We start from the raw sequence: 25,052 nt of genomic DNA, 5'->3' as shown, positions 1-25,052 counted from the left end.
TGCGATAAGCTCAAAATGGCTGCTGGCGCGTAATGCTTACCTGAGATATGGACATTGGCGTGTTATGAAAATTGATAACACGAGTTGTTGATATACTTGTTTATTTTTTGCCATGATAATATCAAGAAAAAGTAGAAACTCAAATATTCAAGTGATTCAACGGTCAAACACGTTGGTAATAACATGAAATTATGGAAATAATAATTTATATTCTGATTTCTGATTTCTGTGCCCTGTGGTAATATGTTCATATCTTGAAGTTTTGACCTGACTGTTCGAAAATCGAAATCGGGTTACCTAGACGTTATAACCGTAGAAAAAGAATACATAATATTATAGTCTTATGCTGTGTTATAATAAAACTACCATATCGGTGTCGCGTAAAAAACAGTAATATTTCAGTCTACTTTAGTAATATAATTAGTATAATATTTAAATAATGAGTTGAGAGTTGACTGTTGTGTATTCTTTGTGTTTTGTTGTACTCTAATCAACTTGATTTCTTTAAAGTGCTAATCGAAAATGTCTGCAAAACTACCTAGCCCCAAACATTTATCTGTACTTAGGAAATATTTTGGTCATTCTACTTTTCGTGCTATGCAATGGGATATCATCTATGCAGTATTGGAGGTAAAGCTTTTGAATTTATATATTAATACTTAAGCAATCTTAGGTAGGTATTTAATGTAGAAATATTGTTTTTTCAGGAAAAGAGAGATGCTTGTGTTGTAATGTCAACGGGATATGGAAAAAGTCTTTGTTACCAGTATCCAGCAGTTTATTCCAAAGGCCTGACTATAGTAGTCTCACCCCTTATATCGTTAATGAAGGATCAAGTACTCTCTTTGGAGGTTAGTGTAAAAAGTAACACTATTGTTGTTATATTATTTTTTAATAATTTAGTTTATTTTAAATATTTCTGTGTTAACCCCTTAAATATGGTATTGCATAGATGGCCAATATAAAAGCATGTCTATTGGGTTCAGCGCAGTCTTCAAAAGCAAATGCCATTAACGATTTATTTTCCGGAGATGTTAGAGTTTTATACATCACTCCAGAATGGTCGGCCACGGAATCATCCAAAGGTATACTTGCAGATTTACAAAAAAAAGTTAAAATTGTTGCAGTTGCTATTGACGAGGCACATTGCGTTAGTCAGTGGGGATTTGATTTTCGATCTTCTTATAGGTTGGTAAATTTGTCAGTCGAAAGTTTTGCATTTTAATAATACCTATTGTGTCTACAGAAATCTAGGAAATTTGAAGAAAATGCTACCCGACGTACCTTTTTTGGCTTTAACTGCAACTGCGACACCGTTAGTGCGAAAAGACATTTGCAGTTCTCTAAAACTGAAGTAATAGTTATTAAATATACAATGTAGGAGTTTATTTTGTAGGTTTATAGATATATTTTTTTAATAGCAACCCAAAATATGTCTGTACCGGATTTGATAGAAAAAATTTATATTTTGAAGTTTCTTTAAAAACTAAAAGTATATACTCCGACTTAAGCAAACTTATGAAAAAGGATGGTTTGAAAGTTGACTTTGAAGGTGCGACCATAATATATTGTCCTACAAAAAAACAAACCGAAGCTGTTGCAATGGAATTAATGAGTATGTGATTACATTTTAATTAATTGTAACGTGTCTATGTACCCGTTACATGAATAATAATTGTAAGTTAACCTTATTGAATTTAATTGGTTGCAGGTAATCGAATCAAATGTGACGTTTATCATGCCGATATTGCTTTGAGCAAACGGAACTTGGTACATGAGAATTTTGTGAAAGACAATTTGCAAGTAGTAGTTGCTACAGTCGCTTTCGGCATGGGAATTGACAAACCAGGTTTGTAATAGAGTTCAACAACAATTTAATAGTTCATTTCTACTTTTTTATTTTTAATTAAAAGTTTACTTTTAAAATAATTGCAATTTTTATCTTCTTTAGTATTTTCTAGAGCTCTATCAACTTTTGAAACTTAAATTCAAAATGTTTAGCAAATAATTCTAAATTTAAAAATTCAATTAAATATATATGCTATCATTATGTTTCAAAACTTGATAAAGCCCTAGAAAATACAACAGGTAAAACCTGGAATATTGTCTGTTAACGTAAATTACATACACAAAAATGTTTTCAAAAAGAATAACTATAAAAATAAAATTATCTTAAGAGTAAACTATTTTACATATAGGGCATTAAAAAAATCATCTGGTTTATATATTTATAATGATAATTTTCAAGACTTTTACATGAGCTGCAAATAAGTTTGTTTTTTTCCCACCATTATTTCTAAATTAATTGTTTTTGTCATATTTCTTTTTGTTAAAATTAATCAAATTGTTTAAAAAATTTTAACTTAAAAATAAAAAATAAAAATAGTTAAGTTTTAAGATGCATACATATTTTATGGGTTAACTGTTTAGTAGATACATTTAAAAGTGAATTGCGAAAGGGTTTCAGTGAAAAATGTGTTCCCTCGCCGTGTACCTTTATGATTACAGCACTGTTCATAGTATATAAACTGTAGACATTATTTTTGGTTGATAGATGTTCGCCGGGTAATACATTATGGTGCTCCAAAAGACATAGAGTCATATTATCAAGAAGTTGGTCGTGCCGGCCGCGACGGTTTGCCGGCAACTTGTCATATATTTTACAATCAGGCAGACATTTTGCTTAATAGACATATTATATTTGCAAATTTGACTAACAACGCTTATCGAGCACACAGGGAAAAAATGGCAAAAGTCATAGAGCAGTTTTTAGAAACCAGAAAGTGCAGACGAGAATTATTATTAACATACTTTGAAGATGATACTACTGTTACAAAGAGCGATGATAATATTGCTAAGAACAATAATTGCTGTGACAATTGTACTCACACGTATGATAATATATTTATTATTTAATGTTGTTGTCAGTTATTTTGTACAAATTAAAATATAATACTATTTTATACTATAGCCAATTGTATGGTGAAAAAAAATCAAATAGATCTATAGATCTTACTGACGATATTCAATTAGTTTTACAATGTGTGGACGCTGTGGAAGGAAGATTTGGTCTTATACTGACTGTGAATTTTATTTGTGGTAAAAAAAATGAAAAATTCTACCAACGTTTATTAAATCATGAATTGTACGGCAAAGGAAAATATAACACTGAACCTTACTGGAAAGCATTAAGTAATTAAGTTATGGCCCTAAGAGGGATATAATCTGAAAATTTAACCAAGAACAAATTTTTTTTTAGCCAAATTGTGCCTTAGAGAAAGTTTAATCCAACAAATACCGTGTAACTCATTTGGGCAGGGTAATACAAATTTTTTTCCGATTAATACAATTGCCGTTTCAAAAAAAGGTTATGAGTTTATGAAAAAGTAACTTTATTTAATATAAGAGTAAAATAAAAATTATTTAATGTAAGAGTAAAATAAAAATTATTAATATGAGAAAACAATTTTTTTAGGGGAAAAAATACTAATATCGAAATAGATCCATCGGATGAGGTGTTACGATTGTTTAAATCGAAACATTTAAACAGGTAAAATATTGAAGTGATAACAATGAATTGGGTATAAGTGAATTTGATAAAACTTGTCCAAGTGAGTAAAGTGGAGATTATATTTTCACTATGGATTTGTTTTTGAAAAAAATATCACATCCTTTTGGTTTTTGTTTCTGCTGTCAGTTCAATTAAAAAATAAAAACCATAAGTTAAAATCTTATTATCAACAGTTAAAAAATATTTCAGTTCAAATGAATCAGCCCACGGACGATGGGTTGGAACCTTAGAAAAGAGACTACAAGATCCGGTTAACAAATTTATTCACCAAAGTCAACAAGACGACAATAAACAGACTGAAGAAAGTAGCAATTTAGAAGTAAAAAACATTCAATCACAATTAATAAACTTATTCCTTTAAATTTAACAGACTTATTTTACACCGTGTGGATATTTTGTAGAACAAACTGTACTCGTCATTAGTCATGTACCGAATGACTTTGGCACGACAATCAGATTGTATGCCATACATGGTTGCCAGTAATAAGATGTTAATTGACGTGGCTAAGTTGAAACCTAAGAGTGTTGCTGAATTAAAAAACAGTAAGTGTGTAAAACTGAATTTTCTTATTCAACAAACAACTTAAAACAAAAGATCATAGCTTCAAAATTTCTTTATTTTTGAAATATTTTCTTCTAATATTCTAAAAAATTCAATGCAAATAATTTTGTCAAAAATTCAATAAAAAAAAAAAAAATTTACCCAAAGAAATTTGTATTCTGATGAGCTGTCTTTATAAATACATAAAAGGTAGTAAATATATATTTAGAAAACTGAAAACACGTTTGCGGTTCTACTTCCAATAAAGTTCTACCCCATTGAATAATAAATAATGAATTTTTTTTTGACCTATTAAATATTTTTTTGTTATTTAATAAAATGATTTGTTACTTCATAAATCATAGATAATCTGTTTTTTTTGTTATTTATAGAAAACATATTATTTTAGTAAATCTTAAATTTATTTAAAATAAATGTCCACAATTAATGAATTACAAATGTATATTTTTTAGATAATTTGCATCTGTATAATATTTGGAAAGAGTGAAAGAAGTTTTAAAAAATGTATTAAATTTAATTAGACAACAATTATTGTTTCATTATTAATTAATAAAAGATAATAAAAAATTGTTTAATTGAATAATAAATGTTTAAATAAAAGATAATTTTTTATTTAACGCTTCATCTAGAATAATGTCCAACTCTGCCAAAATGAAATAGTATTTGTAAAGAACTGCCCCACGCTTGCTGAAAGTTCTTACTTGAATTCCTTACCATAATTTCATTCTGAACTTACTGTTGCTATTAGAGAGTCTACTTCATAATGCATAAAAAATCATCTCTTCCCTTTTAAAATAGAGAAAAACACAATATTTCAATTTATAAATATTATGTCAACTAAAAAATAATTGTTTTGACGTCTAATAATAAAATTACTAAGTAAAAAAAAATTAGTGTGGTGTTTTAACTTGAAGTTAAAACTTTCATCTAGAACACTGTGTGTTGCTTAGTTGATTCAAAATTGAAAACAAAATATATTTTTTAGTCGAGGGATTTATCGATGCGAAAATAGAGCGTTTCGGTCCAGCAATAATAGACAAAGTAAAAGAAATCTGTAGTAAATTTGAATGGATTACAAAAGTTGAGGAATCAAGCCAATGTTCAACAAGGTAAACATTTAATTGATTCAAAGTAAGTGTTCGACAAAATAACCTAATGATTATTGTTTTAAAATTCAGCCAAGAAACCAGTGTTTGCGATAGTCTATGGGACGAGTGTGACGATGATATCTTTAGTGATATTTGCGAAGTAAAAGAAATTGAATTGGCCAAAAACCAGTGTGAAATTAAAGTAACCAGCGAGACTATTACGAATCATTCCACTTCTATTACAACAACCACTCCAAAGAGAAAGTATTGTTCCATCGAAAAGGACTGCTCGCAAAAAAGTATAAGTGAAATTAAACAAAAAAAGAAAGCTATGATAAATCAATTAAAAAAAAATACTCTTTTTAAGTAATTCAAATAATAAAAGAGTGCTGTATGTGTTCAACTAATATTATTATTATTTAAAAAGAAAAGAGCAATACTTTCAGTCTGATTATTTTTTATTATGATTATATAAACTTAAGCAAACATTTCTTTATATCTTATTGTTCTGTGATATTTATTTTATTAAGAAAAATGTATGTAAAACTTGTATATAGATTTATTATTAAGAGTAATTAATTCAACAATTTATTTTTATTTTTTATTTTTATAATCACTACTAAGAATTACGTTATTATACTTTAAAAAAAAATTAAAATATTAAACCTAAAATGTTTAGCTAGCAAGTTGATTTTAGTTAAATAGTCTGCTGTCTGTTGCATTCAATAAATACTTATCTTATTTTCAAATAAGAAATGGTTGTTGACTGGGCTATTTTTTATTTAAAAATCAAATTTTGTACTGGTTAAAAAAGTCATTAAAATCATATTATAACTGCTATGATAACCTGATTATAATTTAATTACAGATAAATTAAAGAATCTTTATTTCTGTACTTGTTAAAATTACATTTAGTTTTAGCTTATGCTTTTACCCTTAATCAATAGAATAGTAGAACTTCTTAGACGGATATGTATTTAAAATATATTTTTTTGTATAAAGAACATTTTTTCCCATAAAATATTAACTCTTACTATGTAGCAATTAGTATAAAACAATTATAACCTGTACCATTGGCCAGAAATGGGTTAATAATACCAAATTTTTACCAAACTCCTATTTTATAGTATACATAAGGATTTGATCTTTGTATCATTTCTTAAAGAAATTTTTATTTTTTAACTCTATTTTTTCTAAAAAAAATGTATTTGATTATTTGGGTTTTCCGTTATAAAAGCATAATTACAGATATTTAGATATTTCTTTGTTAAAATTTTAAATTGAGAATAATCTACTGAACATTAAGACTGGACGATTGTGAAATTCATAGTACATGTAATTTCAACAATTTTCTGTAGCGGTAATTTGTTTTTTGTTAACCAAAATACCATGTTGTTTTATAATTTTGTTTTTACAGATAAAACATTTTTTTTGTAATGGTAACGGTCTATTCAATTTTCGGACGTGTAATCCACTTAATAGTAATATTTATTCTAGAAAAACAATTTCATGACGATTTTACTGTATTAATAAATAGTATTAACTATTAAGGTTTGCTATTTGAGTCGTCCTTCTGATTCCCTTTGCATGCAAGTTCATTCTTGGGTTTTCTGAATTTCACCCTGAATTAAAATTTGAACTGGAATTAAATAAAAAGTATCAGTTTTTAATATAAAATGTAATCTGTTTTATTATAGTCAAATAACAAAACAATTGGCGTTTGTAAACAGAATAATAATAATATTAACACTACGGCATCTTAAATATAATAACAAAGTAAGGCACTACCTACACAAGACTATAATATGCATTATAAAATATGACATATTTGTGTAAATTATAAACTATATATATTATATATAGGTACATAATTTATAAATTATAATGATGATAATACATAGAATAATGATAAAATAATAATATATTTATTAGGCAGATGTAACACATATACATTTTAAGTAGTGCAGTATTATTATTGCATAAATGATTTATAACTTAAAATAAATTTCACAGGAAGTATCTAGAATGAAATTATTATTAATGAGGGACTTAAGTATGTATTCAAATAAAAAAACTGTTAAAAATATGATTTAAAAAAAATCAACCGCCCCAACATAACAGAAAATGAATAAATGGTTAAAAAATAAACGTTTCAATAATTTAAATATAAGGTATACAATATAGTTTTCTTTTACACAACAGTATACAAATTCCAACGAGTATACAATTGTTTGTAATACTGCAGGTTTCAATAAACTTAATTATAATAAAAAGACTATATGATCAAATAGGGTTTACCACATACAAAAATATAATTTAATAAAAATGTAATTTAATCACTATTCAAATTGATCGTAGTTTTCAATAACAATATTCGTAATATTTATTTACATATTTTACGATCTTAATTATTATTGCATTAATTATAATAATGCACCTACCTATAATTTAAAAATAAAAACTAAACATTGTTCTTGTCCTATATTTATGTAGTTTGCCGGAAACGGTAATAAATTAATAACAGCAATGATACATACATATTATTATCGTATTAAGATAATTAAATAGTTTGTGTATAACTAATGGCACACTGGATTAAATATATATAAACAAACAAATTATTATTAGTAACGACGATTAAAGATTGGTAGCTTTTTTCTTGCGGAACAGGCTGGACAGAACGCTGGACCGTTTGTCCTTGCGACCTATGGGCGACTGGTGTTCGCTCTCGCTTGAACTTTCACTAGCCCTGTGTTGGTTCAGGCTAGATACAGGCGGTAAGGTTGATGACCGATTGGGCACCATCGGAGGTTGTTGTTTGATCGCATCAACATTGGCATACACTGTAGAATTAAACACGATTTATCAAAATTCCGTAATTTATTGAACATTTTCTAATCTCAAGTTTAACTAAAATCAACGATCCGTGTATGTATAATGTCCGATAAAATAATTATGTAAATTACTTAAACACTAACTAATTGTTATAGTGCGCCATTAACCCGGCAAAAACTGTGAGTACCTATCGTTCACGCTGTTTTACCAGTTTTCGTGCTTTTTAATTGATAAGTTAATTATTTTAGTAAAAAATGTGGACAAGGTAGATTTACATATTTATATTGGTCCTGTTAAAATTGTAGTGCCTTTTGGTATTAAATAAAAAAAAATTAATTTAAATAATAATTTGTGTTACGAGTATCTCCTATTCCACATTTAATTAAACCAAGTATATGTAGGTACTATGTTAATACATTTAGTAGGTATGTAATGGTGTTGTAATGGGGTTTAGGCGCCCTCGGCTAATTCATCGATTATGTAATATTCTCTTTAATTAACACCACATTATAGTAATTAATACATTTAAAATTAACACATTTTAATTAATTTGGTTTTTATGCAAAATTATTCCAAAAGTATTATAAAATATAGAGTTTTGTTTACAAATAAAAATATAACTTGAATTTATATGATACTAGTTGTTTCGATACGCATTAATATTACTTAACGCAACTTTAGAATATCTTGTCCATAATTTCGTTAATAATATTCCATTAGATCAACATAATAATTATGTTAGTCTAATGGAAAATATATCTAAAAAAAAAACATTAATTAAGGCTATATTCTATAAAATAATTACAAAGGGATAGATTTTACAATTAAAGAAGGTTTGTTTTTTTTTTACTATGCTAATTGCTAGTACTAAATATATTTTTAACATAGTATATTATTGGAAAGGTATATATTTGAATTTTTAACGGCTCATAAACATTTAATGGTCTTTTTATGTTTATGTAATGATTTATTAACTTTTTAGTTAAAGTTCACGTAACTTGGGTTATGCATTAGTACCTAATGAGGATTATACACTATACAAATATGTATAGTTCTCAAATTACAGACTAGTCAATAGGTACTCAACAGAATAAAACGTACCTGCGCTGTTTCTATAATCTGACGTCCACGTGTCCCGGTTTCCCGCTTTTATTGGCGGTGCAGTTGTCGGTAATGGTGGCGGGGTAACGTCTAAAATGAAATCGTGAGCATACATAAATTACAAAATATTAAGTATGTTAACAAATATATACCAGGCGATTTGATGTGATGTCCGTCTTTACTCCAGTCGTTGTTTCCATTTGCGTAGTAAGAATGAGGCCGGGATGGGTAACCGGTAGGAGGTATTTTAGAAGCGTAATCCGTAGTATCTGGAACCGAGTTAAAACCAATTTATTTCAGAAATGCGAAACAATATTACAACCAAGATTCCTTTATGTCTCGTAAGAGTACCTTGATGGTTCTGGTAAGGGATGTTGTCAACTGATGGTGGACGGACAGGGATGGGCCGACGGATTTGGCCGTCTTTCTTGGGCGTGACTGTGGCCGGCATGGGTTTTCGGTCGGTTTCTGGCGTTGTGGCCGCACTTGAGCTGGTGCTGATAACCGTTGACGGTGCTGGTGTCTTGTCAGACTGAGGTGACCCCTGAAAACGAGAATGTATACCATTAGTTTGTTTCGAAAGGCAACCGACGCCGTACGCTCAAAATTGTTACCTTTTGGTTGTCGTCGTAGCTTAACAGCTGTAAACTAGGCGGTAACTGTGCATGGAAAGTTATTTTGTTGACCCACTCTTCCATTTCGTTGGAAGTTTCGGCAAGAAACAAGAATTCAGAGCCGTCAGTGCAACACAGCCTGTACATGATAAAGAAACTACGATTAGTGAACGAAGAACACATTTAGGGTGACGGAAACGCGAAGCTAATAACATTCTATCAAACATCTGTTTAGATCTCTGTGACAATAAAGGCTAGGAGGAGCAGTTTTATGAACAACAAGGAACTGAAGGTCTTTAAATAAACACTGAATTTTTTTTTGTGGAGCGGTTAAAACGATATTGATGGATTAAAAGATGTGCGCGCAAGACAGTTTACTGGTATGGGTTAAAAAGTTAGTAAATGGTAGTTGAAGTACCTAAACACGTGTTTTCGCTTTGTATAGTCGAATGCTTTCTCACATTTGGCTTTGAAAATTATTATCGGCGATGTCGCAGCTTTGCTGGCCACAAAGTCTTCTTGGTCCTTAAAAAAACATAAAAGCTGGCCACACAATACTGTTGTGACGACCGTACGGTTAGATTGTGATTGTCGTTATTAAATCATCTTACAACAATTACCTGTATAGAATGTCTTCCATGATCTAACTGCTGCTTTTTTGCCGCTGCTTTGTAACTCGTGTTTTCTATCTAGGAATCCTTGAATTTCTACCGGAGGTAGCTGTTCCAAGTTCTCTAGTTTCTGTAATTTTCGGAAACTTTGAGTCCTCCTACGTGTGGTAAAACTGGGTGTCCGTTTGGGTTTTTTGTATGTGTCCGCTTTCATGCTTTCGGCTCTCTTGACGTCTGTAAAAAAAAAAGGATAAAATTTAACGTATCAGCCTGTAGGCTCGATGAAAAATTATTTCGATTTTTTACCTTTCTTTAATCGGTTGCTGAATATAGATGAGAAGGTTCCACTATTACTCATAGCTGGCGATCCAGGTACCATAAGCCTAACATATAAAAACACAATTACAATTTTCACACTAATTTAATTTTGTTTTATGTTAGCGGTATCTGAAATAAAATAAAGTTGTAACGTGAATGTTAAAAAATTAAACCATCAACGATCCATGGAAAAAAATTAAGCGAGGTAGAAAGAAATAAATAATTCTCAAATTTGGAAATAACCCCGCGCCCCCAAACAAAATTCGACCCTGTTAAGACTTTTAGCTAAGCGCTTAATAAAATCCATATTTTAGGTAAACTAAACATTTGATGGGTTTATACAAACACATTTTCTGGGTGTTTTCGAGTTTAAGGTTGTATTAAACTCTGAAAGTTCTAGTAAAATAATTAGCGTTAACTTAAATCTTAACAGTAAAATTGACTTACGTCGTAGAGCCTCCCTCGTTAGGCCAGGAAGATCTAGTCGATACTTCTTCAGCCGTTTCGGTCGACTCTAATATTTCACTGTCATGCAATTTATTTTTATCATGCATTCTTAAGAAGAAAAAAGAAAACATAGAAGGTAATCCACAGTAAAATATAATTGCTGAATAAATCAATATTTTTGAGAGAGCCCGGAGTTATAGTAAATTGCATGTAAAAAAAATGTATCAAAGTTAAAGTTATTAATGATTTTCTAAAAATAACACCTACAAAATTGTTTAGAAAGTAAAAATAGCTTAAAACTTACTCCTATGACATATTTTGGGTTTGATATGTTTATTTATTTATTTTGTTAATTTTTTTTTTTTGTGTTTACTAATATTTGATTTATTTATTTTGTCTTTACAGTTTTAAATTTTAACTATAATTGATGTATAAAAAATATTGATAATTTTGCTGTCGTTGTTGAATAAACTTGCTTGATTAAAGTTATATCTCTCTAAATGACATCATATTAAACTTATAACTTTTTATACTTTTCAAGTATGTTTAACATTGAAAATGTACATTCATATTGAAAGTAAAATGCTTGCCTATGAAATTAATTAAACATACACAATTCCGGGCTCTAAGTATACACATCAAATATTGAATAAATTAAAGACTTTTATATTATAGTTTTATTTTCCATTAAAACGTGCTAAGCGAAAAATGTAATTTAACATGCAAAAGTTCAAGAAGACTGAAGACAAACAAATAAAACAATTAACATTTGCAGGCGTTTTAGAAGTTAAATGATGCCTATTACCTCATATTCGGGTCGAATTGATCGTCATCACCATTAGTCACTTCGCCGCCAGAGTTAACTTTCCACCTATCTCCTTCTCGCTTTCTTTCCTGTTAAACGGAATTATTTAAATTATTTTAAGTCCACACATAATCATTATACATTGTTATAAAATACTACATCAGTAATGCGTTGAACTTCGCGTTGTTTACGAGCTTCAAGTCTTTCTCGTTCAAGACGTTCCTTCTCAGCCACACGAGCTTTTTCTTCGGATTCTAACTGTTTCTTGAATGCCAACTCTAACTGCATAACAATTACTGTTATTTATAATACAAAAAACTACAACTAATTCGAAAAGTCTTACCATTGTAATTCTTTTCAATGTATTGAATTTGTCTTCTTGAGCTTCTATAGTTTTTTCGAAGTCTTCGTGTTTTCTGATGAGTTCCTCGACTTGCCATATGGAATCTCCTAATTTTTCATCATTCAACACCGGCTCACGGGACTGTATCCACGATTCTAATAAATCTGCGTCTCGTTTAAATAGCTGACAAAAAAATAAAAATAAATACATATTACATTTGATATGAACAAACAAATATATAATAGGAAATCCGTAATAACCAGCCATAATCAATACCTGCGTGTCTAAATTCTGTTCGTACAAGACCTTTCGATTTTCCCAAGTATTAGTCAAAATGTTATGTCTCTGTTCAAGAATATTAATTTTTTCTCTAATCTCGTCGGACATGAAATGACCCTAAAAGCGATATCAATCAAGTTAACATGTAAGATGTGTTGTTTTTACACTAATTTACCTTTTGGATGAGAATTTTGCCAGTCTGATAAAATTCCCCCAAAGCCTCCGACCTGCTAGTTATTTCTGCGTTGTACTCTTGATGTCGTAGTATCAGCATTTCCGCTCCACTCACGTCTTGGCTTAGCGTCGGCGATGTAACTTTAGCAATAGTTTCGTTAATCCACGCTCTGATAAAATACATTGGAAACAATTATTTATTTATAATTTCACGTGTACACGATTTATTTTTACACGGCCTTACATCAAATGTCTATACTGATCGAAGTAAGACTGCAAATGTTCTGCTTGGTTTAGCTTGCCCTTCCTTTGACTCGCATCTTCCAACAGTGTAGCCCAAGCATCAACAGCTTCTTCTTGTTTCACTTCAATGTGGTCCTTAGCATCGGGAAACATAGCCGACAGTCGACCGGCTTCTTGTACAACGCATTCCACCTAAATGTAATTTATTTATTATAATCCAATGGCTGAGATGATTTATTTTATTTAAAAAATAAAATATTACCTGTTCTTTGACTGCGGCCAAGTCGGCTTCGAACCCTTGGTGTTTTTGTATCAGAGTCTGTATTGTGTCTAGATCGTGACCATAATCTTCAGCTGCTAAAAGAGCACCTTTCTCTTGTATCCAACTAATCGTTTCGTCGGCTGTACGATCGAACACGTGTACTTGTTTAGCACCCATTAGAGCCTAAATAAAATGTTTAATTTAATTTCCTGCACGAAATTAAAAAGAATATGTTTTTACTTCTTGTCTGGCGTTAGCTAATTCTTTTAGATCGTCCCAAAGCTGTTGGGTATCTTCTAGTCTAATTCTAATCTGATCTCGTTCGGGGTTGTCTTCCTCGAGCAGCTTGTGGCCAGCAGCTATGCAGCTCAATATTCGACCTTCGCTACCATTCAATCCGCTGAGGAAACTCTCGAAAGCCTTAAAAATAAAATAAAAGCTCAATGTTAGTATTTTGGGTTTATGTAAAACGTGTTATTCATATTACTTGAATCAGAAGTTCGACGTGCTCGACGTCTCGACCGTAGTCTTCTGACGCGGCGACTGTGGTTTGGTCTCCTATCCATTCAGCCACGTCTTCAGCTTCGCGAATGAATTTATACAATTTTCGGCTCTCCATTAATCTGGTGGCTCTTTTTTTGTTTAACGTACACAATTCTGTGTACACTTCTTCAATATCAGTCTAAAAAAAAATAAATCTTTTAACGTTAAAAAAAAAAAAACAAAGGAAATTTGTTTACCTGTTTGTGTAGAATGTTTTCTGAATCAAAATGTGAACGGCCAACGAGATCCCGACTGAGTTTTGCTAGTCGTTCTAGCGTATGCTGAAACGTATTTAATTCTCTTTCTATTCCTTCAAGTTTCTTCATTAGCGTTAAAACCGAATCTTCATCTCTGCCATAATCATTGGACGCTAACAACGGATACTTTTCTTTCAGCCATACTTCAGCTTCGTTGGCTTCAGCGTAGAACTGTGCAAATTAATGTTCTTAGTCGATCGTTTTTATGTACAGTTTTTGTTTGTATTCATGCTTACCATTTGCGACTCATAGGCGTCTAGAAGTTTTTGTTTTCTGATCTTAGACTCTCGTTTGAGTAAGACCATTTTTTCTTGAAGAACGCTATAGTTGGCTTCAATTTGTTGCGCAGCAAAATGACCACCACTAACCATTTGCTGTCCTCGGCCTACTAAGCCGGTGACTACAGGTTCGTGGGATATTAATTCGGCTTCTAATGCCTTGAAAATAAAAAATAAATATTTAAAATGTGATGTCTTGAAACTTTTTCGTGAATCTATATAATGTTAGATAAATAAATACCTGATGTTTATTTTGTAATGCTTGGACAGAATGTAAACTTGTACCAAAATCAGTTGACATGATCAGCAATTCCTTATCGCCTATCCAAGTCATTTCTTCTTCTATATCTCGCAACAACCGATAGTGTATTAGAGCGTCTTCGAGATTATCCCTGCGTATTTGCATTGGCTCTTGCAGGGAATGATATCTATGATTCAAATGGTTTTAGTAACAAAGGGTCAGGATCAGCAAAGACAATGCTGATAATTCTTTCTTATAATTACGAACCTTTTTATAACCACTTGAGCTTTCTCTTGTATTTCATCCTTCATGAAGTGATCGGAATTTTGGAATGACAGAGCAGCATCTTTTAATGATTGACAAGCTTCGCCATGACTGTGCACGTCATTTTCCAACAACGAATGTCTTTTTAGTAAATTAACTACACTTTGTAAATCTTTGCCATGGTCCTCGGATTGAAGTTGCATTTCTACTTCTTCTGTCCACGCTTCGAGTTCTTCTAGCGTACGGTTAAACAACAGTGCCTAGAAAATGTATAACAATTAAATAGATTTACTTAGATAACATCAAGTACAGTTGAATATATACTTGGTAAGCGTCTTGTAAACGTTGTTTTTTAAGAGCGCTCATTTCTTGCAAGTTCCACCACTTTGTTTCGAGCTCGTCCAGCCTTACTCTTATTTCCATGCTTGCAAAATGACCACTACTAATCAAGTTTTCACCTTCTGTGCAGATCGCGTTGACTCGTGTACGGTTTGCGGTTAGTTCGGAATCGAAAGTAGCATGTTTTTGTATTTTGCGTTGTAAATTCGTAGAGTCTCTGTAGTTTTCATCTCCAGCGACTTGTTGTTTTTGAATTATCCATCCTTCAACCTAAAATCCGCACACATTTAAGAATTGTGATTGCAATTCATTTTATTATCAATAATATGGAGTGTATAAATCAAACTTACCTCATACATGTTTCTCAAAAACTGTTGCAAAAGTCTTGAGTCGTTAAGACGTTTTTTTCGCGAAGCAGTAGCCTCTTTTAGCCTATCTCTGCGATTACAAATACCCACTAGCCTGCTTTGCACTCCTTGGCTGTCATAATGCTGACCTGTTACAAGTTCTAAAGCATACTTCTCTAACTCTTCGACTTTGGCGAGCTGAGCCGTAAGGGTTTTTTCGAACGCTTCGTGTTTTCTTATTAGTTCTTCCACGCTCGACAACGATTCCTATAAAAATGGATTTTCCAAAAGTTATTAAAAAAATTAATTTAAATGAACTAATATATTTTTATTTCACTTACCCCTAGGTCATCGTTACTTAAGAATGCTTCTTTCGACGTCAACCAGTTATCTACTTGATCAGCTTGATTTCTAAATATTTGAAGTTCTAACGCTTGGCTTAAAATCATTCTCCTTTCTTCCCAGGCAGCGCTTAATGTACGCCGTAGTTCGTCTAAATGAGCGAGTTCTTTTTCTGGAATGGGATTAATTTTTAGTCCAGATTCTTTTAAATTTTTAAAATGTTCTTGACGTCCATTTATTTCCGCCTTTCTTTCTTGATTTAACTCGAGTAAAGCTTTGGCTTCCGCCATGTTTGCTGGCATGTCATGTGCTTTTATTTTCTTGATAGAATCTACAACCCAAAGTTCAGCTTCATTTAATTCTGACAAGAACTTTTCTCTAATGTAAGCCTCATTTAAAGCCTCTCTTCGTTTCTTTGATAGCATGTGTAAGTTTCTCCAATTATCTTGTATTTCCGACAACTTAGCTTTGATGGGAGAAGACATATCTGGATATTTTTGAATAAGTCTTCTGCACTCCAATTCATGTTCCTTTGTTTTTCCTTCGATTGCTGTCATGTCTCTTTCTAGCGTATCTTGCTTCCTTTGAAGTTGCTCGACACCACCAAGATTCTTACCAGTTTCGTTGCTAGACATTGCCAACGCTTTCTCACTAACACGCTGCAGAGTATCATCAACATCTCTATTAAACGAGTGTATCTCCAAAGCACCATTGAGGTGTTCTCTGTACTCGCTCAGTGCTCCTTGAAGAGCCTTCCATCTATTCAAAAATAAAGACGTTTTAAATATATTAACTACATTTATTAAATACGTATAAATAAGGTAGTTTAGTTTCATACTTATTGTTTAAATGTTGACGACGTTGTTGGATAGCTTGTGTGTCACTACGACCTTGTCTTATAAGCTTATCAGCCAAATTATTTATACTTTCTATTTTACTCTCATCCACTCGATTATCTATATCTTCAAGTTTTCTTTGAAGTGCTAAGCAATGTTCATAGTCTAAGCCCATTTCTCCAGCTTGTACCATCATTTCCTATACACACACAATTTTAAAGTTAATTCTATTATAATATATACTATTTTGTGAATGTATTCACTTACTTTATCTCTTATCCAAGTCTCTACTTTATCTACTTGGTTATTAAACTCCAAAATATCTTGTGCCTCTTCTAATCCTCTACCCTTTTCGTTAGTTTCTTGTAAAAGATTTCTCCACAGTACTAGCAATTTACCTAAGGAGTCTTGAATATCTTTTGAATTTTTATGCTTCTTTTCAATAAGCATATCGGCTAAAAATAAAATAAAATATATAGATACATTATTTATTATGTAATTTATATTAATAATAGATACCATTATGTTTTATGGAATTTATTCTTCCTTGATTGGCAGATAATTCAGCTTGGAATGCTTGATGCTTTTGTAATTTTTTGATTTTTTCTTCTAAATTGTTAACGTCGCCTTTACTGATTTCTACATCAAGTTTTTTACGCTTTTCACTTATCCACGATTCAGCTTCGCCAACATCACGCAAAAATTGTGCATGTAGTAAAGCGTCGTCCAATATTTGTTTTCTTAAAACACTAAGTTTTCTTATTTGAACTCGTCTTGCTAAAACTTCATTCAGTCTTCGGGAAATCAAATCACTTTCAAAATGATTTTGACTTAGTAATTTATCACAGTGTTCTTTTAATAAAGCTACTTTTTCTTCTTGCGTTTCAAATAATTTTTCAAATCCCTCATGTTTCTTTACTAAAGCTGTAACTTGGTCCACAGTATTTCCTAAAAATCAAAATTAATGTTAAAATAACACATGAATTGTATTTAAGTTTATTTACACACCATATTCTAAGCTTGCTGCTAATGCAACTTCTTGTGTATTACAAATAGTATCTATTTGCTTAGCGTCCCGGAGGAAGAACTGCAAATCTATGAGTTGATCCAGATGTACTTTTTTGTGGTGCCACGAGGCATGTAGTTGATGACGCTCTTCCAGTAAGTGATTTAGTTTTTCTTGAATTTCCTACATAAAGAACTAGGTTAAGCCCTTCTTATTTTTTAAACTACGAATATATTACATTTGCCGCAAAATGGCCGCCTTGCACAAGAGCCTCTCCAAGATCAGCAACTGTCTGGAATGTTTCTTCTCGCGCTTCAATTTCAGCTTTTACAGCTTCGTGTTCTCCTTTTAAAAGTTGAGCGCTAGTCGCATCTCTCACTTTTTCTTCTGTTCGCATAGTCGCTCTAAGACTATTCGACCAATTTACTAAATCTCTTACCTATAAAACCAATTTATAAATATTAAAACTAGTAACAGTACTGTTATAAAAGCTACATTTATTATATTTACTTGAGCTAAAAATCGATGTAAATCGCAACTAGCTTGTAGAGCTTCCCGTCTATGTGCTGAGCGATCTTGTAATAATGTCCAGCTTCGAACTACAGTTTCTTGTTGTTTAGCAATGTGATTGGCGTTTGACCCTGGGTAAAGTGTTTGTAATTTTACTGCATCTTCGACCAAAATCTAAATAAAGTATAATTATTAATATTACAATTTGTATTTAAATTAATCGTGTAAATAACAATAATCAACATAGTCAAAATATTGCTTACTTGAAGCTGCGCTTCTAGAGCCACCAGGTCATTTTCGAATCCTTCGTGCTTTCTGATTAATGTCAGCACGGAGTTGAGATCTCTCCCTAAATCATCTGATATTGTGGCATCCTTATCACTTATACGAGACAACGCATCTGCGACGTCTCTGTGGAATCTATGAATTTCTCCTGCGGCTTTCAAACGTTTTTCTCGATTTTCCAATGTAACAATTAGCTGCTGCCACAAGTCTCTGACTTCTTCTTGTCTTTTCTCGATTTCAGGTGTATATTCAGAATCGTTAGCTATTAATTTATTGGCAAGGTCTTCACATTGATTAAACCTATTAGAGCCGGTCTCCACCCGATGTTTCAAATCGTCAAATTTATTTTGCAACACCTAAAGATAATTTATTTTTGTTTAAAGCCGCTCTTCATTTATTGGCGTAATACTATTAAATAATTTACCAAAAGATGTTCAAAATCTTGACCATAATCTTCGGACGAAGCAGCTTGTACATTGTCCCTTATCCATTGTTCAAGTTCGTAGCTTTCGATTAAAAACTCATGTCTTAACAAAATAATATTATAAACAGTTTGCATAAGAAATATTGTTATAGCTATTTAATCGCAAAATACCTGCACATGCTTTCAACCAAATTATGTTGTCTTGACGTAGCTAGTTTTTGCAATAATTTAAATTGCTCACAAATATATTGTTGTTTTGAAGATATTGCTTTTATATCGGGATGCTTGAGATTAACCATTGTGTTTCCAGTATGACACATTTCTTTCACAATACCTTCATAGGTGTCGAGTTCCAATTCTAAAGCCTGAGAAGTAACCGAAAAGTATAAATGTATTAGTTTCTTCTTGAGTTAATACTTTCAATGATTATTCTTTGTATTTACCTTGTGTTTTGTTAAAAGTTTAGATGCTGCGTCTCGGTCCCGACCGCAATCTGATGATTTTAGTATATTATTTTTCTCGATGAGCCAACTTTCGATTTCACTTGCCTCAAAGAAAAATTGTTGTGCTTTTAAATTGAGTTCCAGCTTACGATTTCTGTCTTCGCTTTTTGCCAGCAAATCTTGCCAAGCGTCTTCAAGACCAGTACACAACGACGATACCTAAACAAATATTTATATTTTTGTCATAAAATTTGTTATAAAATTACATACATATTTTTGCAACATTTGTATATTTTAAGGTCTTACTTGTTTCGTTTCAGGATGCTTCTGATGTATAAGTGCTTGTCCTGTTTCGAGTGTTTTATTGATCATAGATTGATGTCCTTGTATTTCGGCTTCGAGTTTTTTGTGCTTCTTGTGCAACGTTTGGGCTTGATGAAGATTGGCGCCTAGTTCGACAGATTCAACTAGTGGCAAATGTTCACGGATCCAACCGAGTTCCGCTTCCAATTCGAATCCAAATTTATGGAAACGCAATGATTCATCCAGAGCTTCTTTTCTCTGTTTTAGTGGCTCGCTCAACCCATTAAACCTAAAATCGCATTAACACCATTTATTTCCTGTGTAATTTATTACAACCAATTTTACTATACTTACATATTTTGACAATTCTTGCTAGATTTCAATATATTTTCGCCGTCAAAATGGCCATCTTGGGCCATTTCATTTCCAGCAAATACCAAATCGTCAATTTTGGTTTTCCAATGTTGAATTTCAGTTTCTACGACTTGATGATTTTTCAAAAGTTGTTTGCAGTGCCTAAGATCTGTGCCTACTTCTTGTGACATTAAGTTCGATTTTAGTTCTTCGTATTTAAAGTGAGCATCGTCTAAAGTTCTATTATAAGTGTGTTGTGCCGACGCTTGTCTGAGACACCTTCCTTTAGCTACGCTCACTTCGACTAATTTCTTCCAGTCGTTATTGAGGTCACCTAACATTGTTTTGACTTCCTCTTTGCGGTAGTTTTCTTCGTTTATTAAACTCTGGCCACACTAAAGATAAACGGTAGGTAAGACATCTCGTACAGTAAGTTGAATTTATTTTGTACAAAAATAAATATTTTACCTTGTTAATATTTCTAAGCTGACCCTCGTTTGCTCGCAGTTCGCATTCAAATGCTTCGTGTTTTTGTAACTTCCGTTCTATATTTGTTAGGTCCCTATATGATTCGTCACTTGCTGTCTTCAGTTTATCAGTAAGCCACGTCTTTAGATCATCGACGTCTGCACAGAAAGCTTGATAATTTCTGCTGGCAATCAGAGCATTTCTTCTAACTGCCGCTTGATCCTTAACTAAATTTCGCCTTTGTAATACTGCTTCTTTACGCTTATCAATACTAAAACGGATAAAACGTATAAAAAAATCATTTCTTTACTAGTCGTGCTATTATATATTACTGTTTTTTGTCATAATGATCAGTCGAAATTAGTTTGTTTGCCATTTCACAAAACGTTTTCAATCGTTCATCCTGAGCATAAAGTGAATTTTCAAAATCTTCGTGGCGTTTCAAAAGCGATTCGACATCATCAATAGACCCCTAATATCAATTACAGTTTAATTAAAATTGCTCTCAAATAAATACTTTCAACTTACTCCCAAGTCAGTGTACTCCAAAAACATTTCGCTTCCTGACGTGGCAGCGTCAATGTGATCGGCCTCTTTATTGTATATTTGTAGAGCTAAACATTGTTTTATCCATTCTTTTTTTTGCGCCCATTCGTCCATAACCGTATTGACTTCTGCGATTAATTTGTCATTGCGTTCCTTTACTTCATTGCTGCTGCAGTTGCCACTAGATAAAAGTTGTCTGCCAAGAACGGTGACTTCTTTTATTTCATCTTGGTGAGCTTTTATATCATCACCTAGATCCTATAGGACATTACAATAGTGTAATAACCCTAAATAATTGTAATACAAAGTACTAGAAAAACTACTAACGTTATGATTTTTCAAAAGATTTTCGGCTGTTACGACATCACGAGCTGAGCTATCGGCATTAACTAAATCTTTTACGGATGACAACCAATTCAGTAGATTTTTTGAGCTGTTCATAAATATCTGCTGCCCAACAGCACTTTCTAAACGTGATCTACGGTCTAAAGCTTTGTTTTTGACATTCTGCCATAAAACTTGTATATCTTTTTGTCTTTGATTGACATTATCTAATAGAAAATAACATACATAGTAGAGTACCCAAAATATTAGTACGTCAATTATGAAATACTAACCTTTTTCATTAGGATAAGACGATTTTACTGAATTGGCTAACAAGTTTACCCTATTGACCTTTTCTTCAACCGGTGCCAGTTCTCTTTCTAAATTCAAATGTCGTCTTTGTAGCGCCTGGATAGTTTTTAGATCTAATCCTACCTCAGCGCTATCAAGTTTGTCCATTTTTTCTGTCATCCAGTCTTTGGCTTCGTCACACGTTTTTTCAAACAGCTCAACACTAACCCAATAAAATATATGTAAAGATGTTTCAGGTATGTAGTACATTTATATTTTATATTACCTAAGAGCTCCTTCCAAGTTTTTTTCTTTTTGTGCTTTTAACCAATTCAAATGGTCCCATAGCTTGTGAATTTGATTTTGTCGTTTTGTTATCATATCAAGTTGGCTATGTCCAAGCTTAGTAAACTCTTGTACACCTCGATCAATATCTTCTACTCGCTTATTGCTAGCAGATAAATCGGTTAGGAATTTCTAAAATACAATACAATCAGTAAAAAATCAGTTTTATTTTTCCAGTAAAGAGTTAAATAACTAAATACTTCATATTTGCGTTTCGCAGATTCCACTGTATCAAGTTTTTCTTCAGTTTTAAGTAATTTTTCTTTGTCTTTGATCCATTTTTCGAAATCATCACATTCTCGATAAAATCCGTATAAACAGATAGAATCTTCCAAAAGTGCGTGACGTTTTTTAGCCAAATCTTGCGATTTCGTGTATGTCTCATTTATTTTTAGTATTCGTTTTTCAATACTTCTTTCATTATTGAGATTTCCGGTATTTTTCTTTTTGGGTTCTACAATTCAAACAATATTTAAATTTAAATATTACATGGTGAAAATATGCATGATTATTTATACGTATATTATAATGTACATAGTACGTATTTATTATTATATTAAAATATATTTTAATTACCTTCTTTTTCAGGCGTCCTTGTTTTCTTTACGCGTACTTTCTGTTTGACCATTTTAACTTTAGGGACCTTTCGCGTACTTTTCACTACGTGTGGTCTTCTAACTGATACTTGCATAATTTTTGGTTCAATTTCACAAACATAATTTGCTGGAACAAAGCCATCTTGACCATTTACTTTTCTCACGCTCCACCAATCTGGATTTGTCTTGTTCAATAAAAACATGACCTAAAAAAAACATTAAGTTGCAAAATCTCGTTTCTTTTACATACAAATGTTAATAGGTAATTACTTCGCCTTTAGTCATAGTCATTCCTTGTCCACTGAAAGGATACAAACTCTTTACTTGAGGAACTTGGCGTTCTTCTACAACAGTTCTATGCTCAACGTGTTCCATAATTTCTTCTTCTAAAACTTCTTGGGGTAGAAGTCTAGTTTCAAAGACCCATTCTTCGACTGGCTCCGTTGGAACTTTTTGAGTAGCTTCATTAGACAGCTGAAATTACAACCACAAATCAACATTTATAAATTTGTGTAATAAGTTATAATAATGATAATAATTCAGTGATTTGTATTAATTTTATTTGATTTTTGTCGAAAAATGATATTATATAATATATATGTCTCAAAAAAACAGAAACATTCAATGACTCTCCTAACATAGCAGTTAATAACTATTTGAATTACCAAAATGTTTGATATTCCGGCCTTAACCAAATTTTCGCATTGTATATTTAATGACTGTATGTCTCCTTGGTAAGCATCCAGTTCTTCTTCTAGTATTTTATGTCGAGCTAGTAATGCTTGGGCACTTGGTTCATCTATTCCATAGTCGGTTGTACCTAGTACGGTTAACCTCTCATGTAACCAAGATTCAGCTTCATTTGCATCAGCGTAGAACTAAGGGTATTACAAACCAGGTAAGTAAATGGAAATAATTACTCGAGAATAAACAAAGAATAATTAATGTATATTTTCTGTACTTGATAAGCTTCAGCGGCGTCTTGAAGCTGTTTAGTTCTCAGCTGTGAAAGCGTGTTTAATGTGCTCCAATTACTTTGAAGAGAATCAACTCTTGATTGTATTTCTGTTGGTTCACCAGAACTTATGGTAAGTCCAGATTTACATATTTGGTCTGATTTCTGACGATGTACTTTCATTTCATCAAGTAACACCTATTTGTAATAATAATAACAAGATATAAATTTCATTGTTAAATGCATATATCTTACTCACAATTTATTTGTATTTTACCTTGTGTTTTTGTTGCAAGCTCATTACACCTCTTAGGTCTTTTGCAGAAATATCAGCTTTACAAATTCGTTGTTTTTCGATAAGCCAAGCCTCTTCATCCTCATGATCTTCGATGAATTGGTAAAAGTTCCTAGCCTCTTCCAGTCTTAATCTCCTCTCTTTACTTAGTTCTGTTAATCTATAACGAATTATCCAAATAAGTTGAATTTAACAATAAATATTTTTATCATTTGTATAATACCCTACCTGTCATATGTGATGTTTAATTGGCTAAGGCTTTCTTTCAGCAGTGCAGCGTCTTTATTTTTTGATGGCACATGTTGCTGGCCTTGTCTTGTTAATCTTCTTACTGTTTCGCCAATAGCTGTAGTCTGCATTTCAGTTAGATTTTGTTTCTGTAGCAAATCTTCCACAACTAATAAATGCGGTCCGACATCTTCAGACTTATACGTAGCTTCAATTTCCTTTAAAAACAAATTAATATTTTTTTATGGATAAGTAATACATTTTATAGGTTTTTAAAAAATAATTACCTTTATGGTAGTCATTACAGTTTCTATTTCTCTAAGCATTGAGAATATAGTGCTTATGTTGTTCAGGTTTACTTTGCGGCTTTCTAAAAGTTTTAAAAGATCTTTCCATCTTTGTAAAACTTCCTCTTCCCTCTTCTTCACTCTCTGGGATCCGTGGTAGTTTTCCTTTACGAGTTCTTCGCTCATAGCGTTCAAATCATGAAACCTTTCCTCTCGAGCCATTATATCAGCACTAATGGCTTCGTGCTTTTTTACGGTAGCGTCGACTTGAGTCAGGCTATTTCCGAATCTCGGATCATTTAAAACTTGTATCATTTCTTTTAAATAACCATCCCGAAGAACACTCTAAAAACAAACATAAATTATTTCTATTTTTATTTTCGTTCAAAAATATAGCTACTTACTTTTTTCTCAAATTTATAATTTAACTGTTCTAGCCGCTCTTGTCTTAAGAGTTCCTCTCTTAAGGCTACTTCTCTTTTGTGTTCAGCTCTTTCTAAAGATTCCCAGTTACGTTCAAGGTCGTGTATCAACTGACCTTCTTGGGGTATAAAGACGCCTTGGTTAAGTGATTTTAGTAATGTGTTTATATGGAAATAAAGAGCTTCTATTTCACTGCGTTCAATGTATCTATTACACGGTGAATAAAATATATTCATGTATTAATGATTTACGAGTTATAGTTGTTGTAT

At 31.8% G+C, this 25,052-nt stretch overlaps 2 protein-coding genes across 6 annotated transcripts in view; one reads left to right on the top strand and one right to left on the bottom strand.

Moving 5' to 3' along the window:
- The first annotated feature begins 81 nt into the window (after positions 1-81).
- On the top strand, positions 82-5,800 carry LOC126838344 (bifunctional 3'-5' exonuclease/ATP-dependent helicase WRN-like). Of its 4 annotated transcripts, none has more exons than XM_050572696.1 (15): positions 82-175; positions 511-630; positions 708-851; positions 953-1,188; positions 1,247-1,354; positions 1,422-1,615; positions 1,712-1,849; positions 2,555-2,891; positions 2,972-3,192; positions 3,260-3,386; positions 3,476-3,550; positions 3,761-3,890; positions 3,973-4,114; positions 5,119-5,242; positions 5,312-5,799. In XM_050572696.1, exons 2-15 carry the CDS (start codon positions 523-525, stop codon positions 5,589-5,591), a joined length of 2,364 nt encoding a protein of 787 aa, XP_050428653.1. In that variant the 5' UTR covers positions 82-175; positions 511-522; the 3' UTR covers positions 5,592-5,799. The 4 variants fall into 4 exon arrangements, with proteins under 4 accessions (XP_050428653.1, XP_050428651.1, XP_050428650.1 ...); XM_050572694.1 differs by having other exon boundaries at positions 116-390; positions 5,312-5,800; XM_050572697.1 differs by having other exon boundaries at positions 136-238; positions 5,312-5,800.
- Positions 5,801-6,884: 1,084 nt separating this feature from the next.
- The window catches only part of LOC126839114 (spectrin beta chain, non-erythrocytic 1), a 43,012-nt gene continuing 24,844 nt past the window's right edge, over positions 6,885-25,052 (bottom strand). Inside the window, exons 9-60 of one of the 2 annotated variants that reach the window (XM_050574173.1) lie at positions 24,765-24,990; positions 24,361-24,705; positions 24,074-24,291; positions 23,828-24,005; positions 23,557-23,748; positions 23,261-23,473; positions 22,866-23,069; positions 22,576-22,801; positions 22,200-22,453; positions 21,941-22,131; positions 21,657-21,877; positions 21,367-21,590; positions 21,022-21,297; positions 20,826-20,965; positions 20,494-20,764; positions 20,026-20,420; positions 19,675-19,960; positions 19,369-19,587; positions 19,097-19,290; positions 18,926-19,028; positions 18,480-18,857; positions 18,217-18,390; positions 17,945-18,145; positions 17,709-17,889; positions 17,220-17,648; positions 16,968-17,155; positions 16,703-16,899; positions 15,864-16,623; positions 15,526-15,789; positions 15,161-15,445; positions 14,840-15,096; positions 14,573-14,759; positions 14,290-14,490; positions 13,994-14,224; positions 13,741-13,935; positions 13,494-13,673; positions 13,254-13,436; positions 12,993-13,183; positions 12,750-12,918; positions 12,572-12,691; positions 12,296-12,478; positions 12,112-12,234; positions 11,953-12,041; positions 11,148-11,255; positions 10,689-10,765; positions 10,392-10,616; positions 10,190-10,328; positions 9,772-9,910; positions 9,509-9,701; positions 9,310-9,426; positions 9,158-9,247; positions 6,885-8,064 (exon numbers count right to left, since the gene is read on the bottom strand). In XM_050574173.1, the coding sequence (XP_050430130.1) occupies positions 7,859-8,064; positions 9,158-9,247; positions 9,310-9,426; positions 9,509-9,701; positions 9,772-9,910; positions 10,190-10,328; positions 10,392-10,616; positions 10,689-10,765; positions 11,148-11,255; positions 11,953-12,041; positions 12,112-12,234; positions 12,296-12,478; positions 12,572-12,691; positions 12,750-12,918; positions 12,993-13,183; positions 13,254-13,436; positions 13,494-13,673; positions 13,741-13,935; positions 13,994-14,224; positions 14,290-14,490; positions 14,573-14,759; positions 14,840-15,096; positions 15,161-15,445; positions 15,526-15,789; positions 15,864-16,623; positions 16,703-16,899; positions 16,968-17,155; positions 17,220-17,648; positions 17,709-17,889; positions 17,945-18,145; positions 18,217-18,390; positions 18,480-18,857; positions 18,926-19,028; positions 19,097-19,290; positions 19,369-19,587; positions 19,675-19,960; positions 20,026-20,420; positions 20,494-20,764; positions 20,826-20,965; positions 21,022-21,297; positions 21,367-21,590; positions 21,657-21,877; positions 21,941-22,131; positions 22,200-22,453; positions 22,576-22,801; positions 22,866-23,069; positions 23,261-23,473; positions 23,557-23,748; positions 23,828-24,005; positions 24,074-24,291; positions 24,361-24,705; positions 24,765-24,990 (11,236 nt within the window). In that variant the 3' untranslated portion in view covers positions 6,885-7,858. The remainder of the gene's footprint in view (positions 8,065-9,157; positions 9,248-9,309; positions 9,427-9,508; positions 9,702-9,771; positions 9,911-10,189; positions 10,329-10,391; positions 10,617-10,688; positions 10,766-11,147; positions 11,256-11,952; positions 12,042-12,111; positions 12,235-12,295; positions 12,479-12,571; positions 12,692-12,749; positions 12,919-12,992; positions 13,184-13,253; positions 13,437-13,493; positions 13,674-13,740; positions 13,936-13,993; positions 14,225-14,289; positions 14,491-14,572; positions 14,760-14,839; positions 15,097-15,160; positions 15,446-15,525; positions 15,790-15,863; positions 16,624-16,702; positions 16,900-16,967; positions 17,156-17,219; positions 17,649-17,708; positions 17,890-17,944; positions 18,146-18,216; positions 18,391-18,479; positions 18,858-18,925; positions 19,029-19,096; positions 19,291-19,368; positions 19,588-19,674; positions 19,961-20,025; positions 20,421-20,493; positions 20,765-20,825; positions 20,966-21,021; positions 21,298-21,366; positions 21,591-21,656; positions 21,878-21,940; positions 22,132-22,199; positions 22,454-22,575; positions 22,802-22,865; positions 23,070-23,260; positions 23,474-23,556; positions 23,749-23,827; positions 24,006-24,073; positions 24,292-24,360; positions 24,706-24,764; positions 24,991-25,052) is intronic. The other variant, XM_050574174.1, reaches the window with a different exon arrangement.

This window comes from Adelges cooleyi, unplaced genomic scaffold (assembly GCF_023614345.1).
Source record: "Adelges cooleyi isolate 19-005CV unplaced genomic scaffold, UGA_ACOO_1.1 ACOO_flye_CR_arks_rails_tigmint_CR_PRNA_30, whole genome shotgun sequence".
NCBI classification, from domain to species: Eukaryota; Metazoa; Arthropoda; class Insecta; order Hemiptera; family Adelgidae; genus Adelges; species Adelges cooleyi.
This window is presented reverse-complemented; position numbering and strand designations above follow the sequence as displayed.